The 17,807-nt window shown below is 55.9% G+C and overlaps 1 protein-coding gene across 1 annotated transcript in view; it reads left to right on the top strand.

Moving 5' to 3' along the window:
* Positions 1-16,475: 16,475 nt before the first annotated feature.
* Positions 16,476-17,807, top strand: part of SLC16A2 (solute carrier family 16 member 2) — a 33,819-nt gene continuing 32,487 nt past the window's right edge. The window contains exon 1 of the mRNA XM_079319063.1: positions 16,476-16,835. Within this exon, the coding sequence (XP_079175189.1) occupies positions 16,496-16,835 (340 nt within the window). The 5' untranslated portion in view covers positions 16,476-16,495. The remainder of the gene's footprint in view (positions 16,836-17,807) is intronic.

Raw genomic sequence — 17,807 nt, 5'->3', positions numbered from 1 at the left:
CCACAGCTCCTGTGTGTGCTGCCAAAGCATCTTGTGGTGCCCCCACGGCTTCTTTGGGTGCCCCCATAACTTCTGTGTGTGCCCCTACAGCATCTTTGGGTTCCCCTACAGTATCAATGGGTGCTCCCAGAGCATTTCTGGGTGTCCCCACAGCTCCTGTTTGTGCTGCCAAAGCATCTTTGGGTGTCCCCACAGCATTTCTGGGTGCCCCCACAATATCTTTAGGTGCTCTCACAGCATCCTTGGGCTCCCCTACAGGATTTCTGGGTGCCCTCATAACTCCTGTGTGTCCCAAGAGCATCTTTGGGTGCCCTCACACTATCTCTAGGTGCCCCCACAGTATCTTTGGGTGCTCCCCCAGCATTTCTGGGTATTCCCTGCTTCACTGTCACCCCCCTGAACTGGGACTGGCTCATTTTTTACGTGATTTAAGGAGATGCAGGGAGATCCCCACACCCAAAAGCTTCATCTCCACAGAGGACACCCACGGGAGCTGCAGGGAAGGATGAAGGATGGAGGATGAAGGATGGAGGATGAAGGATGAAGGATGAAGGATGAAGGATGAAGGATGGAGGATGAAGGATGAGGGATGAAGGATGAGGGATGAAGGATGAAGGATGAAGGATGGGTACAGTGGGGTGCTGGGGACGGGGAACCCCGGTGATGTAAAGGGTGAATGGTGGGAAAGAGGCTGGGAAAAGAGGAAAAAAAGGAGCATTTATTATCTACGGGGGTGTCCCCTGGGACTGGGACACAGAATCCCCCATTCCACATCCCGAGCACCCCCCACCCGCCCCATCTTTGGGAGAATTTTGGCAGAGAAGGAGAAGCAGCTCCCGTGAACGGGCGGGAGCGGAGGCGCCGGGCGCCGGCACCGGAGCCAGCGATGCTGCCCGGAGCGCAGCCAGCGATCTGCGCAGTTCACATTTTTTGGCCCCGGCAGCGTTGGACAGAACAGTTTCCCATTGACAGCAGCCGGCCAGGGCTCCCAGCAGCAGCAGCAGCTCCTCCGCTACTTTCAAATGCAAATTCGAGCTCGCTCCATGAAAACCCCAGAGGCTGTTCCTAAGGGCTGGGCTGTGCCCAGGGCACTCGGGCTGCCCAGGGAGGGGCCCCGGGCCGGAACCCTCGGCAGAATTGGGCTCAGAGCAAACTCTGTGTCCTCCAGCGCTTCCCAGAGTCACTGCTCGTGGAGGTGGTGCTGTCCCCACCTCTCAAAAATCCAGATTTCTGCCAGCTGTTCGTTCCTCTGTGACAGATTTTGCAGGGGAGGCTCTGGGTGTCTGCTCTGGCCATGTACAGCCCCCCTTCCTGAGCCTCCCAGGCCGTGTAAAGAGCTGAGCAGCACTAGCAGCTGCACCCCAAACTGCATTTGTGTCACCCTAAACTGGATTTATGTATCACCCCAAACTGGATTTATGTCACCCCAAACAGGATTTATGTCACCCCAAGCTGGATTTATGTGTCACCCCAAACTCTGCCCTCAGAGGCTGAGCCCTGGCACGTCCCAGGGCTGCAGAGACTGGAGGGCACAGGGCAGAGCCCTTAACGAGCTGCCTGGGCCCAGCAATTAAAAACAGGGAACAAAGAGCCATTCTCAGCATCCCTTTGGGCCACAGCCACTGGACACAGCCAGCGCACCCTGGGCTTTTTGTCCCTGCACCGGGGGGGACCTGGGGGGAATTGGGGCCACCTGAGCCCCCACAAGGATCCTAGAGCAGAGTGGAAAAAAAACAAAACAACAACCCCCCCAAAAAAAGGGATTTGTGGTTTGAAACTTCTCAGCAGTGTTGGAAGAAAGGCAGGAGGTGGGTGAGCATCCCTGGAGGAGGAAAATCCCTTTCATCTCACCCCAAAGAGGCCAAGCAAGACTCAGAGCTTGCAGCAGCAGGAACCAAGGAGGAGTTGGGCACATTTGGATGCAAGGACAGCCTGTAAAGGCAATTTTGACAAACCACAGGAGAAGCTGCTTGCCAACCCTACTCCAGTTAGTGGAGCACAGGGATCAGAACCCCTGGCAGCCCTCCCCTGACAAATGCTCTCTCACCAACAGCACCAAACCTCTGACTTCTGCCTTGAAATCCCAACTCCTCACCTAAAACCTGTCACCTCTAGGCCTGCCCTGACTGGTGGGACCACATTCTCTGGGTGGGGATGGGCTGCAGGTGACTCCAGAGAGGCCAACTTCATTTCTGTCCTCTCTGGCACATCTTGCTCACACCCACCAAGAGGCTGCACACAAATCCTGAGCACTGCTGGCCTGGCCAGAGCCTCAGAAAGGGATACTGAGCTATGCTCCTGCTCTTGCTGGTGTTTCAGGTGATTTCCAAGACTTCTAGAGGGTGATTTTGGGTGGCAAAACTTTTTCCTCAGATCTTCAAGAAAAGGCTCCCAACAGCAGGGATGATCTAGGATCATTTACACAGACTAAAATCCATGGGATTTCACTGGGTCCTGGGTGGAAGCCAGGAGCCCTCAGTGGGAGCTGATGTCAGGATGCAGCAGGAGGAAGAAACTCAGCAGGAATTTCTTGGAGGGTGAAAGCAGGAGAAATGGGACCAGCCAGGGGCTGGTTCAGGTCTCAGGTGCACTGTGGGGATTATCCCATCACTCAGCTTTTCCCTGGGACTGCAAAGAGCCAATAACTCTAAATCTTGTACAGGGCAATGCCACAGGTGAGGGGAGACCCTCACCAGCTCCCCACCTGCTCCCCAAACCCAGTGGTGGAGCTTGGCAGAGAATCACATCCAGCTGAGGTGACACACAAATGAGCTGTTTCTTGTGCCCTAGATGCTGATTTCCCCCAAGGAACAAACTGCCAGCAGCACTCCAAATCCAGAGGAGAAGGTTCTGGGCAATAAGGGCAGCTCCAGCCCCATAGACCAGGCTGGGGTGTGATTTACTGGCCCCTCCAGATGTTTCCCTTCACCTCCAGACAGACACCAACATCAGGCAGTTTAGATCCCTGGGGTCCATCAGGGCAGAAGAGCAGCTCTCATTTTGTAAGAGGGTCCACAAAAAGGACTTTTGTGTCCAGCCATTCTTACATTTTTTTCCAACAACTTTTCACTCATCCCCTCCCTGCCCCCAAACTCACTCTGTCCCAACGGGCTGTGATTTACAACCCTGTAGGGTCCAAAGAAGGGCCAGGTGTGTTCTGGGTGGCCCTGCAAGGAGGGACAGGCTGGTGACCACAGACTTCCCAGCTGCTGGTTAATCCCTGTGGCAGATTTTTGGCACCTGGAGCTCTGCTTGATGTCACATGAGAGAGAAGGGTGAAGTGTCCTGGCTTCTTTCACTGGCTGTGGTGGAGCAGAAATCAACTTTGGGGTTTGCTTTCCATGGGTGTTACCTGCAGGAGAAACCTGGAGTGGGAGAGGAGCTGTGGCAGGGATGAGCAGCAGGGTGAGAAGGAGGATGCTGCACATCACCAGCTGCAAATCCACCTCCAATATTTCTGCTGGAATTGGGTGGTGCATGGAGCAGCAGAAATGAGGGAAAGCTCCTTCACTCTGTGCCAGCCAGGAAAAACCCTGAGCTTGGATTTTGGGAGAATGTGGGTGAGTGTGTGGTGAAGCAAACACCTCAAGCTGGGAGTTGGGGTGAGCCCTGCACTAAGCTCAGTTCTAGGCTGAGCTTTGGGGCAGTCTGTTTGCTCAGCCCTTGCAGTCAAAGCTCTTTCCCAATTTGGGCTTCCCAGGGTCCTTCTGAGCCCTGAGGAGCAGACACTGCCAGGAACTGGAGGCAGCAAATCTTTGGTCAGATGCCAGGAGCCAAAGTAGTGAAAAAAAACAAGAGACATGTTGAAAAATCTGTTAACCTTGAACAAAAAGAGTTTATAATTGAATATTAAACAAACAAGAAGTGCCAGATCTCATGGTGGCTGCTCAGGACCCTGTTTTGGTGCAGAACCCTTGGAATGGAGAGGTGAGGAAAGGAAGATCAAAGCAGTCCTGAAATAGTGAGAGGAGCAAAAAAACCCCTGAATCTGAAATCAGGGAAAGAACAAGAGGCAGAGTTGACACTCAGTGGGGCTTGTGAGCTGAAGGAGCTCATCCTGTGGATTTTGGCAGGATGGATCTGGTACAGAAGAGGGCTGGGAAGGATCTGGGGGTGTGTGATGCTTCTGAGGAGACAGAAATAGGTGTAGGTGTGAAAGCAGCAGGTTCTGGAGGTGTCAGTTTGTGGAGCTCTGCCACAGCGTGGTGGAAACCAGCATGGGATGGTTCCAAGAGCAACAGCACAAACCTGCAGAGGACAGAGAGGCCACAGCAGCCACTCATGGCTGGGGAGTGACCCTAAATCCTGCTTTCCCACCAGTGAGGGAGAGCAGAGTCCACAGGGGCTGAAGTTTTGTTGTCTCAGGAGAAATCCAGCCAGGAAAAACTGTGCAGGCAGCTCTTTGTGGTGCAGGGAAAAACCTGCCTGGGAGAGCTGGGCCAGATCTGCTGATGTGCATCCCACAAAATGGAGCAGGAGCCCAAGGACTCCCTGCTCTCATTTACAAAATGCATCTGCTACCACTTTGTCATCTGCTGCCAGCCCAAATGCCTGAGAGCACCAGCAGCATGACAAATGTCACTGCTCCCTGGGAAGGTGACCATTGCTCCAGAGCTGTTGTCCAAAGGTTCATTAAATGTATTAAAACCAGCTGGATCCTGAGTGTTCCTCTCGCTCAGAATAAAGCAGAATAAATTCTCAGGGTGGCATTGGGGGTTGGTGAGGATGGCAGAAGCAATGCCTGTCCCTTCCTTGACACTCTGCATCCCAAAGAAGGTTTTACAAATGGTCTGGGGCCATGGAAAGCACCCCAGCCCCACTGGAGGATCAGCAAAGCATCAGGTGGAAAAATGCCTTGGGAATGAAAACCCTGGGGTGTGGGATGGTGTTTTTGGCCCCCATCCCCAGGATATCAGCTAAAAATATTCCTCAGGAGCTTGATTAGTAAATGCCACCATTTGCAACCACAGTTGGTTCAGGGTTTGGTTTTTTTTCCATCCCCCCTTCAACTGCAAAATGTTTCATCTCTAGGAAGAGTTTAGAGACTAAACCAGCTCTAAACCCTCTCCACCTCTGAGGGCTGGGCTTAGGAGGATGCCAGGAAAGCAACAACCTCCTTACCCTGGGCTCCGTACAGAAACCTCACCCTGATGTGACCCTGGTTTAAAACAAACAGGTTTAGATAAATAATGTTTCTTTTAGGGTAGGTGAGAGCAAACGCTGTAAATCACAGAACCACAGGAGGGTTTGGGTTGGAAGGGACCTTTAGGATGATCTTGTTCAATACCCTGCCATGGGTAAGGGCATTTTCCTCTATCCCAGGTTGCTCCAAGCCCCATCCAACCTGGCCTTGAACTCTTTCTTCCTAACTTTTAATCTAAACCTCTCCTCTTTTGGTTAAAAATCATTCTCCATTGACCTATCACTATTTCCCCCTGTAAAAAAATCATTCCTTCCTTTGAAAACCCCCCTTCAGGTACTGGAAGGTGCTCTAGGGTCTCTCCAGAGTCTTCTGTTCTCCAGGCTGAACAACCCCACCTCTGGCAAGAGGATTTTCAGGCAGTAGCTTTCCTTGGGGTTTAGTTAACATGGAATTTGGGTTCTGTTGTTTGATTTCTCAGAAATGGGGAGCCCTCAGTGTTCCCTGGTCATGGACTGAGGGCCACTTCTCCAGCTCCTTCCCATTCACCCTTTAGTTCTATCTTCTATGGATGTGGAGTATCTGTACCCATGCAAAACCCACTAAAAAAAAAAAAAAAAAAAAAAAAAAAAAAAAAAACATCCATCAAGATGCCCTAATGCTGAGGGGGAAAAGGAGAGGGAAAGCTGTGGGTGAAAGGATGTATGACCCTCCTCCATCATCCCTGTGCCAGGAATGCCCGGGAGCAGCGGCACTGCCTTGATCTTCAGAGGAGGAGTCAGGGGCTGGGGCTGTGGGAACACAGCACAGATCCCAGCTCTGTTTTGGCTGCAAAAGATCCCTGCTGGCCCAGGAATCATGTGTTGTTTTTAATGACTCCATCACCAAAGGAAAATCTTCAATGACAGCTTTTTTTTCCCCTTTTGTGCCCAGCTCATTACCAGAAGGATCTCCCTCGCTCGCTGCCGGGTTGTGCTGAACAAACCAGCCTTTTTCTCCCCAAAATAGAAGGAGCTTTGATAAGCCAGGGAAACCCTCGGCCAGCAGAGAGGGGCTTTCTGGAAAGCTTTGAGCCTGGCAGCTCCAGCAGAGCACTCCCAACCTGCTCCAAGCTGCTCCCTGCAGGGCTGGGCTTTGCCCGTGCCCCTGTGGGTTTTCCTATCAGTGTTGGACCCCACAATACTCCCGGTGGATGTGGGGAAGAGGGGGCAGATCCCAGCCTGGAGCTGGCTGCAGCCTCGCTGCTCAGAGATGTGCAAAATGCAGCTCAGAGGGTGTCTTTTTGGATGAGCAGCTTTGCAGAAAAAAAAAAAAAAAAGAAAAAAGAAAAAAGAAAAATAAGAAAAAAAAAGCGTTCTTGCTTTTCTTTTTTTATTTCTTAACACTTCTGGCTCGAGGGCTGTTGTTCGTAACTTGTCAAGATCTTGGCATCGGAGGCTGATTTGTCATCCGCCATAAAATGGAGGATGAGCATCTTTGGTTCAGAACTGGGCCAAGGCAGATGACAGCTCAAAGCAAAATATGCTTCAGCTCCAGTTTCCTCCGTGGGCTTCAGCTCCCGGGAAAAGCAGCGGACATTTGGGGTCTGAGTTGCATCACAGCGTTCTGGGGGAGAGCCCTTCTCCTGCTCTGCGTTTGCGACAGCACAGCCTGTGCTCATTAACCCTCTGCCTGCCAGAGCGGGCTGTGCGGGACTGATGCTGCCGTCCCCCTCCCCTCCTCACCGAGCTCTGCAGCCTGCGAGCTACAGAGACACTCAAACACCACCAAAACACCGTTTTTATGAACAGAGTGATACAGACATCTCTCGAGAACCCAGCTGCAGCGCGAGGGGTGTGCCTTGGCAGGCTGAAGTTTGGCAGGTGAATTATTAATGCTGCCATTCCCGAGCTGCCCGCACATCCCGGGCTGCGCTCGTCTCCTCCGGCAGCGTGTCCGGCTGCTGGCTCCACTGTGCCGGCCGCACCAGGCGACACAAACTCTGCCCAAAAGCTGCTCGATCTGCGGGTATTCCATCGCTGACACCGCTACGAGGCAGCGAGAGCTCGAGTTGGAAGCGATGAAATCAAAGCTCCTGCAAGTAGCTGAATCACTGAGCGTGGAGGCCCAGGCTGGGCAGGTTTGGGGGCTCTGGGATCACCTGCAGCTCTGCCCGTGGGGGTACCCCCCGGCTGGGGGGATCACCGAGGGGGCTCTGAATGCCTCAAACCCCTGGAGGGCACCAGGATGGGGAGGGGGGACCATGCATGACAGGTGACACCAGTTCGTGCCCTGCTCAGCGCTGTCCCCTCTGTATCCCCAGGCCCCCAGACCACCCCCCAATTTCCCAGCCCAGGGTGATGAGCCCTGCCCTGAGCTCGTTGTGGCAAACCTGGCCCCACTTTATCCCCCACAGCGATGGAAAGATGAAGGATCCTCCCTCCCCAGGATGGCAAGGGTGTCAAGTGAAGCCCCCCGCCCCCATGCGAGGGTGCAGAGCAGCCAGGTCCCCCTCCCTCCCCATGTGAGAATGCGAAGTGACAGCACACACACCCCCTCCCCAGCGCCAGGGTGCGGAGAGGCCCGGAGCACCGCGGCGCCAAGCGCTGCCAGGATCCCTCCCCCGACACGGAAACGTGCAGAGCAGCCTGACCCCCTCCCCTCCAGGCTGAGGTGCAAAACCTGCAGGATTCAACCCCCCCGGCCATGAATTGCTGCGAAGTGGAGGGAGGCAAGATGGGAGGCAGTTTGGACAGCCCCTTCCCAAAGCAAGGATGCGAAGGGATGGAGGACAGCCCCCCGCCCCCGGGCACGGCTGCAAAGCTGGGGGGGATGCAGCAAAACGGGGATGCAGAGCGGCCCTGCCCCCCCCGCAAGGATGCCAAGGGACGGAAGAACCCCCCTGAAAGGATGCAAAGGGATGGAGGGTCCCCCCGAAAGGATGCAAAGGGATGGAGGATCCCCCCGAAAGGATGCGAAGGGATGGAGAACCCCCTCTCCTGCAAAGACTCCCCCCTCCCCGTCTCACCGGCAAGATGTGAAGCAGCAGAGAATCACCCACCCCCCACGCCAGGATGCAGAGCGCTGGGGGATCCCCTCCACGCAACGACGCCCCCCAAAAGTGTGAAAATTTATGGGAGACCCCCCCCAAAAAAAGGCTACAAAGCCCCCGACGCCCCGCGAAGGGATGTCCCTCCATGCGCGCTCACACCCGGGGGGCGCAGAGACCCCCCGACTTTCCCCGCGCCGCGTCATCCCCGCATCCCATCGCTCACCTCCTGCCGGGGCGTGTCTCCTCGGGGCCGTGCGGGGCCGTGCGGGGCCGTGCGGGGCCGTGGGGGCTGCGGCCGGCGCTGCCCGCACCCCGCGCCCCGCGCCCCGCTCCGCCGCTCTGCCCGCGCCGCTCCGCTCCGCAGTGCGCGCACGGCGCATGTTCCCCCGCGCCGCCCCCGCGCCGCTCCGCCCCGCCACACCGCCACCCGCACCCCCACAGCCTGGCCTCGGGGCTTCGGGCGAGCCCCGACTCCTAATCCCATCGCCTGCGGGGTCGGAGCATCCCGCTGGAAACCCTTCTGCTGGCGCGGGAGGGAGGGGAAGGGATGCTCCGTTTTGGGCATCGTCTTCTCCAGGTGTGGCGTTGCCACCATCTTCTGCACGCTGCCCTGGGTGCCTCCTCATGGGTCAGGTCCAAGTCAAGGTGTTGGTTCTGGGGTACTGATGAAGCCTCAAGAAAAGCATCTCCCTCCCCAGGTTGTCACTGTCACCAGTGCTGGTCCCCGAGGATTTGGGGTCCTTGGTCATGTCACAGAGATACTCCGAGGGCTGGAGCCCCTCTGGGGGCAGGCTGGCAGAGCTGGGGGTGTTCACCTGGGGAAGGGAAGGGTCCAGGGAGAGCTCAGAGCCCCTTCTAGTGCCTAAAGGGGCTCCAAGAAAGACGGTGACAAAGTTTTTAGCAGGACCTGTTGTTATAATAGAGTAAGTGATGGTTTTAAAATAAAAGAGGGTTGATTTAAATCAAATATGAGGAAGAAGTTTTTCACAGGGAGGGTGGTGAGGCCTGGCACAGGGAAGCTGTGGGTGCCCCTGGACCCCTGGAAGTGTCCCAGGTCAGGATTAACAGGGTTTGGAGTAACCTGGGATATTGGGAGATGTCCCTGCCCATGGACTAGAAGACCTCTAAAGGTGCCCTCCGGCCTAAACCATGCCATGATTCTGTGCCCCAGTGCCAGCACTGGCCCATGTTGAGTGCAAACATTTGCAGGAGCTTCATCTGTTTGGGGGTTTAATAAAATCCAATCCTGGGAGTCCTGGAATCCCAAAATGGTTTGGGTTGGAAGTGACCTTAAGGACATTCCAATTCCAACAGCCCTGCCATGCACAGGGACACCTGAGGGCTCTGCCCTTCTCAGGCCACTCCAGCCCACCCCAAACCCATCCCAGGCTATGCCCACACTCCAGCCCCAGGGTCTGGCAGGGATTTTGCAGGCTGGCTAAGGAGTGATGGGAATTATTCCTTCAGGGGCTGAGGCTGCAGGAAAACCACACAGCTCTGCCCATGGCAGCTGCATGTCCGTGCCAAGGATGCCAGCAGGGCCAGGACAGGCTCCAGTGACCCCACAGCCCTTCCTCAAATCTCTGGCCAGGCCAGCCAAGGGGGACTCTGGGCTGGAGACACCCATAGATACAGAAACTCAGAAGGACATTGAGGGACTGGAATAAGTCCAGAGAAGGGAATGGAGCTGGGGAAGGGGCTGAGGGAGATGGAAAGGGGCTCAGCCTGGAGAAAAGGAAGCTCAGGGGGAGCTTCTGGCTCTGCACAGCTCCCTGACAGGAGGGGACAGCCAGGGAATGGGGACAAGAGGAGAGGGAACGGCCTCAAATCGTGCCAGGGGAGGTTTAGATTGGATGTTAAGGAAAATTTCTCCACTGCAGGGGCTGCTCTGCCCTGGCACATCTGCCCAGGGCAGCGATGGTGCCACCATCCCTGGGGGGATTTAAAGTACTTGTAGATGTGGCACTTGGGGACTTGGGCTGATGCTGGGTTTGGCATTGCTGTGGGAACGGCTCGATGAAGGTTTTCCCACCCTAAACAATTCCAGAATAACACGATTCTGTGGCTGCTGTAAATGCAGCCGCTACTAGAGGGCAGAGTGAGCAGGAGGGACAGGTGGTTTGAGCTGGGACTTGGGAAACGCGTTTGCTTCGCCTCGCACTGAGAAAGAACTCGGGCAGCACGAGGGATAATCTGTGACACGGTCTGAGGTTTGCAGGGGGATGACTCACGCTTTGATTTCTGTACGGAGCGCTCCAGGGCGGGATTAAGCCCTGTTTGTCAGGAAGGCGCCGCATCCAGCAGGGGGAAAGCTCCTCAACCCCGGCACATCGGGATTCTGCTCCCGCAGCCCCGAGCGCGGCTCCCGGAAGGGAGAGAGGAGGTGGAAGAAGAAAGAAGAAAGAAGAAAGAAGAAAGAAGAAAGAAGAAAGAAGAAAGAAGAAAGAAGAAAGAAGAAAGAAGAAAGAAGAAAGAATAAGGAAGAAAGGAGAAAGGAGAAAGGAGAAAGGAGAAAGGAGAAAGGAGAAAGGAGAAAGGAGAAAGGAGAAAGGAGAAAGGAGAAGGAGAAGGAGAAGGAGAAGGAGAAGGAGAAGGAGAAGGAGAAGGAGAAGGAGAAGGAGAAGGAGAAGGAGAAGGAGAAGGAGAAGGAGAAGAGAAGGAGAAGGAGAAGGAGGAGAGAAGAGAAGAGGAAAAAAAAAAAGAGAAGCCAGCACACTCAGGATGGACATTTCATATCCATCCTGGGCTGCCTTGGCCAGGTCTGCTGCTACCAGAGGTGTTCTCATCTCAAAAAATGGAGTAAGAATTTTCCATGACCCAAACAGAGCCAAAAGTGCAACCAGTAAGGGCAGGGAGGCTGCTGCTGCTGCCGGGACCATCGCAGGCTATGACAGCACCAGGCAGGGATTTGGGGACTCAGGTTTGGATGGGAGGGGTGAGCAGCCCCTCTGCTGTGCCCAGAGCTGTCCCCTCCTGCTGCAGCCCTCACTCAGGAGCAGCTCAGCACATCACAAACCCTCGAACTGCCAGGAGCAAACCCGAAGGATGTCACAACTGCCCCAGACCTCAGTCCCTGGAGCCTCCAGACCATCCCCTCTATTCCTGGGGGTTCTCAGGCACACCCCCTGAGCTTGGGGGGCACAAGCAGCGTGCCTACGGTGCCACACACAGCCAGGCAGGGTGAGGGAAGGGTGCAGACAGCAGCACCCACAGATCTGAGCACCTCCAGCACCCTCAGCCTCAGCTCAGGCTCTTCCCAGCTCTGTGCACGGTACACCTGGGCTTTCCCCTGCGTGTTTTTTCTGGGTGTCAGCCCAGCAGTGTCCTCTGCTCGCGTTCAGGGGCACAAACCAGCTGCACCGAGGCTCCTCTGCTCCCCCAGCCGCTCCCCTGCAGGTGTCTGGGCTGGCTTTGTCCTGGGCTGTGGCACAGGAGCCTGCAGAACTCGTAGATATCTCTCCCAGAGATGCCCCAGGCTTGCCATGAGCCAGCTTGGTGCCATGCTGGAGCTGGGCACTGCCCCCACCCTCCAAAGCCAGGAGCTGATGGGGGAATTCACCCTTTCCCAAGGGAATTCATTCTGTCACTGGATAAGCTCTGCAAACACCAGCTAATAACAGTAAATTAACGAACCATAGGAAAAACTTCTCCTGGGGGCACATCCACCAACTTTTTGGCGGTGATTCCCTGAACCCCTGGGGGGTTTGGAGCAGCTTGGGACCAACGATCCCACATCAGTGACACTGCAGACAAAAGAGCACCCAGCCCCAAACCCCACCGGCCCTCCACCCACCCCGGCTCAGCCGAAGCAGCGGGATGCCAGGAGGCTGCCACAGCTCCTTGCTCCGGGCTGTGGGACCCCCGGGTGACCGGGAGGGGGTGGCGGGTGCCGCGGCACCGCCGCACGCGCTGGGGCTGCCGCGAGGGCTGAGGTAATCCCGGGTAATTCCTGACTCCCGTGGAAATGCCTCGGGGCAGAGATGATTATCGCTGTAATTAGCCTCTCTGATTTTTCTCGGTGTTCCATAAAATATTAATTTACAGCTGGATCCTTGCCTCCTTTGTGCTCCCAGCAGCAGAGCATCGCTGGCACCCCGTGCCGAGGTCCCGTGGGGTTACGTGGCAGAGCTGCTGGGGCTGGTGGGGCTGGGCAGGAACTTCCACTTCCCCACAGGAACGTGCCCTTGGAGCTCCAGTTTCAAAGGAAATGTGGAAAACCGGTGAGGCACGCTCAGAAAATGCCCTCCACACCTCTGCAGCTGGATGCTTGAAGGTGAGCAGGCAGCTCACAAGCCCTTTAAGACAATATAGATCCATAGATCATATTTAATTTAATACAACAGAGTTTCAATACAACAAAGATTCCTTTAATACAACATAGATCCACAGGTAATATAACAAAACACAGTTTTAATGCAACATAGTTTTAATACAACATAGGTTCCTTTAATAGAACATAGATCCATAGACCATATTTAATATAAAAAACCATAGTTTTAATACAACATAGTTTTAATACAACATAGATTCCTTTAACAGAACATAGATCCTTAGATCATATTTAGTTTAATACAACATAGATTTAATACAACATAGTTTTCTTTAATAGAACATAGATCCATAGATGGTATTTAATATAACAAAACGTAATTTTAATACAACATAGATTCCTTTAATACAAGATAGATCCACCCTGTTCCACAGTTTGGGCCAGAAAGAGTGGTTTTGCTCAGCTGCATGAAAATTCAGGGTCTGAGCAGCACCACGTTGCCCAGCCTGCCTGGAGCCACTGGAGTGGACACAGTGCTGTGATTTCCATGCCAAAATGAAGCCAAATGTGGGGTTTGGTGGCACGTGGTGCCCTGACAACCCACTGCTCACAGCAGCACTTCAAAGTTGCCTCATTTTTCAGCCAAGCTAAGTAGAATCAACTTTAATCTTGCTAAAAAGGGTGGAAAAGGCCACTTCTGGTGTTTTTGAACCTGATCCTTGGGAAGATGAGGCAGAGGAAGGGTGTTGCAATGTGCTGGTCCTATCTCTGTCTTCTCTCTGGGACAAGCCTTGGGCTCCACATGCTGAATTCCAGCATCCCTGCCAGGGAGTGAGTTCTGCCACATCCCTGAGAGCTCCTTTTTTCTCTGGGATAGTGTCACTGCCAGGCCAGATGTAGCAGCTGTCTCAACTACAACTCCAATCTAAGGAAAGGAGCATTGCAAATGACAGGAAGGGGCTGTGCCCAGCATGTGAATGTCTCAATGTCTCTGCCAGGAGCTGCTCACCACTAGAGATGTTTTCCCAGAGCTTTTGGCCCTGCAGCAGATGCTGTCAGTGAGGTTTTGTCCTCAGGACAGTCCTATATGTCCCTGGTACCTTGGGAGGCTCCCTGGAACAGAGGTTGGACAGAGTTAAAGGAATAAAGCAGGGATTTATTAAAAGGCTTTCAAAGGATTCACTTTGGGCAGTACAGGAGCCCAAGATGGATCCCAGTCACGAATTTTCACACTTTTATAAGTTTTGGTCCATTTCCACATTGGGGTTCATTGTCCAATTCTAGCTCCAGGTTCTGCAGTCCCATCCTCCCAGATTCTCTCCTCAATTTGCTGCTGTTTGCACTTTTTGGGGCTGGAGCTGCAGTGGTGTCCTTGGTTCTGGGGCTGGAAAAGGATTGTTTTGTCTAACTAAACTGTGAGGAGAACTTTCTAACACTTTAGATGAAGTTCAGAGTTATATATTAATGGAGTACAAAGTCTGAAAAATATGAAAGCTAAAACTTAAGGCATCATCCCCATGTCACTAAAACCAAGCCAGGCTGCAAAGCCGCAGGGAATCTGTATTCCCATCCTCCTGCAACACTTGCCAAGGTGCTTGCACAGATATTCCCATTCCTCCTCCTCTTCTGCAAAACCAGGCACACACGTTGAGCAGGAGCCAACCCCTTTGGCAGAGGCTGTGGCATCACAGTTTGGAGCCAAGCACACACTGCTGACAGCCACACTTTGCCTGGTGGCTGGGGGTTCATCAGCTGGGACATGAGGGGCTCCCTGTCAGCTCTCCAGGGATGCCAGATGTGGATCTGGAGAGTCTGGAGGTGCTGCTGCCATCCACTGCATCACTCACTGAGCTGGCAGGCTCAGGGCTTTGAGGGAAATCATGTGGCAGACACAGAAGGGTGTTTTAGCACTGTGCTGCACCAGGGAAGAGCAGCTTTGTCTGGTTTTCCTCGGGGTTTCTTTCATCTTGTGCTTATGAAACTGCAGAGCCTCTGGGTAGGATGCTCTTGCTCTCACAGCAGGCAGAGCTGCTCCTGCCTGGGTTTCCCAGAGCTCCCCAGACTGCATCTCCCTCCTCCATGAAACCTCCACCATCTCACCCAGCCCAGACTTTTAAGCCCCACTATTCCAGCCCCTCCTGTGATTTTATTCCCCAATCTCACTGGTCCAGTCCAGCCCAGCGATGCCTGAGCCAAAAAATGCTTTGTCCAGCCAACATCCAGCGGAGATGCTGCTCCCTGATTTTGTGTCTGGCTTGAGATCCAAGGAATATCAGCCTCCTGTTTCCCACTCTGAGAGAGCCTTCTGCAGCTCCAGGGGGAAGAAGTCTCCATTATATATTGTTTTCTATGGCAGAGGGTTCTCCCATCTCTCTTTAATCCAGCCTTGCTTTGCTGCTGTGGAGAACGAACATTTTGGGGTGCAGCTTCCCTGTGCACCACTTGGGGTACCCCGAACCCCTTCTCTCTCAGCTTGCATGGGCTTCAGGGAATAAAACCAGCAGGCCAGGAAGCTCAGCCGGCTTTCTGGTGATGCGGATATTAAAATCTAGCTGCTCGTTGCGTCGGCAGAGGGCAGTGGAAGATGCTTCCAAACCTCCCGAGCCTCCCCCGGCCGCGCTGTGGAGATGGGGATCCGGGGAGGAGACTCCACCAGAGAGGAAGGGAAATAAAAATGCAGTTCCTCCAGCAGCGAGGCAGAGCCGAGCGCGGCGTTCCCGCCGGGCAGCCCTCGGGCCGGGGGGATTCGGGCTCCTCCATGGCCCAGAAGGGAGGGCGAGGGGAGCAGAGCGCCTTCCCCATCGCGCATCCCTCCCGCTCGGGTCTCACCGAGGCTGCTCCGAGCCGCCGCTCCTCATCCTCTGCCCGGGAGGAAGCGGATGGCGATGGAGCTGGCAGGGATTTGCCGGCGGGAAGGCCGAGTGAAAGGTTTTCCTGGCTGCAGCCGGGTCCCAAAGGGGCTCTCCAAACCCGGCGAGCCGCAGCACGTAGACAAAAGTCTCCCCAAGCCGCAGCCCGTGGTCGGCTGCTGCTCTCCGGCTGCGGGAGAGGCAGGGAGATGGTGCGGCCCTGCCCTGTAATTAATATCCCTGGAGGTAAAGAAAGAGCAGCGGGAGGTTGGGATGTATTATTTTACTCTGATAGGAATCTGACACTGACACAGCCATTAGGGGAAAGAAAGAATAATAACTCAGACTTGGCATATATGAAAGTGTAAATACCTTTAGCGTGTGAAAAGACAAGCTTTAATATATTGGTGGGTTTGTAATTATTTATTGAAAGAAGAGGAAAGGCAGAGCTTGCTGCAAAACAAGGCAGAGGCGAGGGAACAGCTCCCAAAATCACTGGGTTTGGGTAGAGGATAAGCGGAGAAGGCAGCGTGGGGTGACCCTGGGGAAAGCCCCGATGTCGGGGTGATGCTGGCGCTGTCGCACAAACGCTCCCCAAACTTTTCGGGACCGGGCACGCCAAAAAAACCCAAAAAACCAAAAAAACAAACAAAATAAAAAAATCACGGGGATGAGCGGCGTGGAATGAAACGCGTCCCCTCTTTGCCGGCTCTTTGCCACCTGCTCGGGCGGCTGCGGGGGCTTCGCTGCGGAGTGGAGCGGCGGGGCCACCGAGAGCCCCCCGGGCCACCGAGAGCCCCCCGGGCCGCGCATCCCGCTGCTTTGGGGAGGCGTGCGGGGCCGGGGGGGGCATCGGCTCCTCCATCACTCCCTGCCGCCCCCCGCTCCCCGTTTGGCCCCGCGGGGGCGGCGCTGGCGGGGACCCGCCCCGGGCCGGGCCCTCCGCAGGATGCGGCGGCGGGGGCGGCGCGGAGGCTCGGCGGGCGATGCGGGGCCGCGGCCGGGCCCGGGCCCGCCTTTGAGCGCGGCGGGGGGACGGGAGGGGGGCGCGGGGGGACGGGCGGCCCCCGCCGCAGGTAGGGACGCGGGGGCCGAGCGGCGCGATGGAGGAGGAGGAGGAGGATGGAGGCGGCGGAGGGGAGGCGGGGAGTGAGGCTGCGGCAGGAGGGGGCGGGCGGGGGGGCCGGCCGGGGGGGGCGGCGGGCATGTGGGACCGGCTGCGGGGCAGTCGGGCGGCGGGCGGCGGCCGGAGTGCGGCCGCGATGGCGCAACGCGACGAGAAGGTGCCGGCGGCGGCGGCGGGCGAAAGCGAGCCCGGGGCCGGGGCCGGGGCCGGGGCCGGGGCCGCGGCCGAGCAGGGACACAGCGGAGCCGCCGCGCCCTTCCAGCCCCCCGAGGGCGGCTTCGGATGGGTGGTGGTCTTCGCCGCCGCCTGGTGCAACGGCTCCATCTTCGGCATCCACAACTCCTTCGGGATCCTCTACATGATGCTGCAGAGCGACCTGGGCGAGGGGGAGAAGGACCCGGCGCTAGAGTTTAAAACAGGTACGGGCTCGGCGGTCCCTTCCCCGGGCTGTGCGTGCGGGGGATGCCCGAGCGGAGCGGGGAAAGGTGCGGCGGCGCGGCCGGCGCTGCCTCCCGGAGCTGGGAGCTCCTTCTCGGCTGTGTTGAACCTCGATTGCTCCCTGCCCCCTCTATCCTCGTAGCCGTGGCTATATTTATCTCCCACAGCATCATGTGTTTCTAAGCTCCGATGTACTCAATTAAAAGTAATTCGGCTGAAAAACACGCCCGTAGCTTGTCCTGCCGGTGTGTCTTGGGGTAAAGCAGCGCTGGTGAATCAGCTGCTGGGTGTGAGCCACCCCCTCTAGTTTTCTTTATTGTTGTTCTGTTTTATGGGCTTTTCAAGCTTTCTGTCCGTCTGCCTGGCGGGCCGGGGGTGGCTGCAGGAGAGCATCTCTCACGCTCCGTGCGAGCCGTGTCCATTGAGTGGCACAGCCGGCACAGGGCAGGGCTGGCAGCGCCGCCTGCGCGGTCACTGCGAGGGCAGCGCGGCTTCACCCGCGCTCCACATCCCTGAAAAGCGAGATCCAAGGATTGCAGCTTCTGTGTGTGTTGGTAGGAGCGACAGGCCCGGCCAGGATGCAGGCTGGGTAGGGTTAACGTGGAGAAAAGGGATGTTTCTTGCTGCCAAGACCTTGCTGTTGAAGTAGGCTTGGCAGAGGGACACCAGCCTGCTGGCGTGGTGGTCCCGGCTGGACACGGCTGTTGGGAGGCCCAGCCTTATCCCAGGTCCTGGAAGATCATTTCCATCCCTGGGATGGACACCTGTGGCCCACCTTGTCCTCATGTGTCGGGTGGAGACGAGCGCTTGGCGCTGAGGGAACCTGCTGGTGGTGCTGTCCTGACTCTGGAGCCAGGAGTGTGCTGGGGACAGACGAGTGCCAGGACCTCAAAGCCTTGTTTTGGGGAGCAGCGCTGCCCGCGCTCCCTCCCTCAGCTGGCGCACGGCCGGCG

The sequence above is a fragment of the Erithacus rubecula genome (genome assembly GCF_903797595.1).
Source record: "Erithacus rubecula genome assembly, chromosome: 15".
Taxonomy (NCBI): domain Eukaryota; kingdom Metazoa; phylum Chordata; class Aves; order Passeriformes; family Muscicapidae; genus Erithacus; species Erithacus rubecula.
Note: the sequence above shows the minus strand (reverse complement) of the source record. Positions and strands in the feature narration are given on the sequence as shown.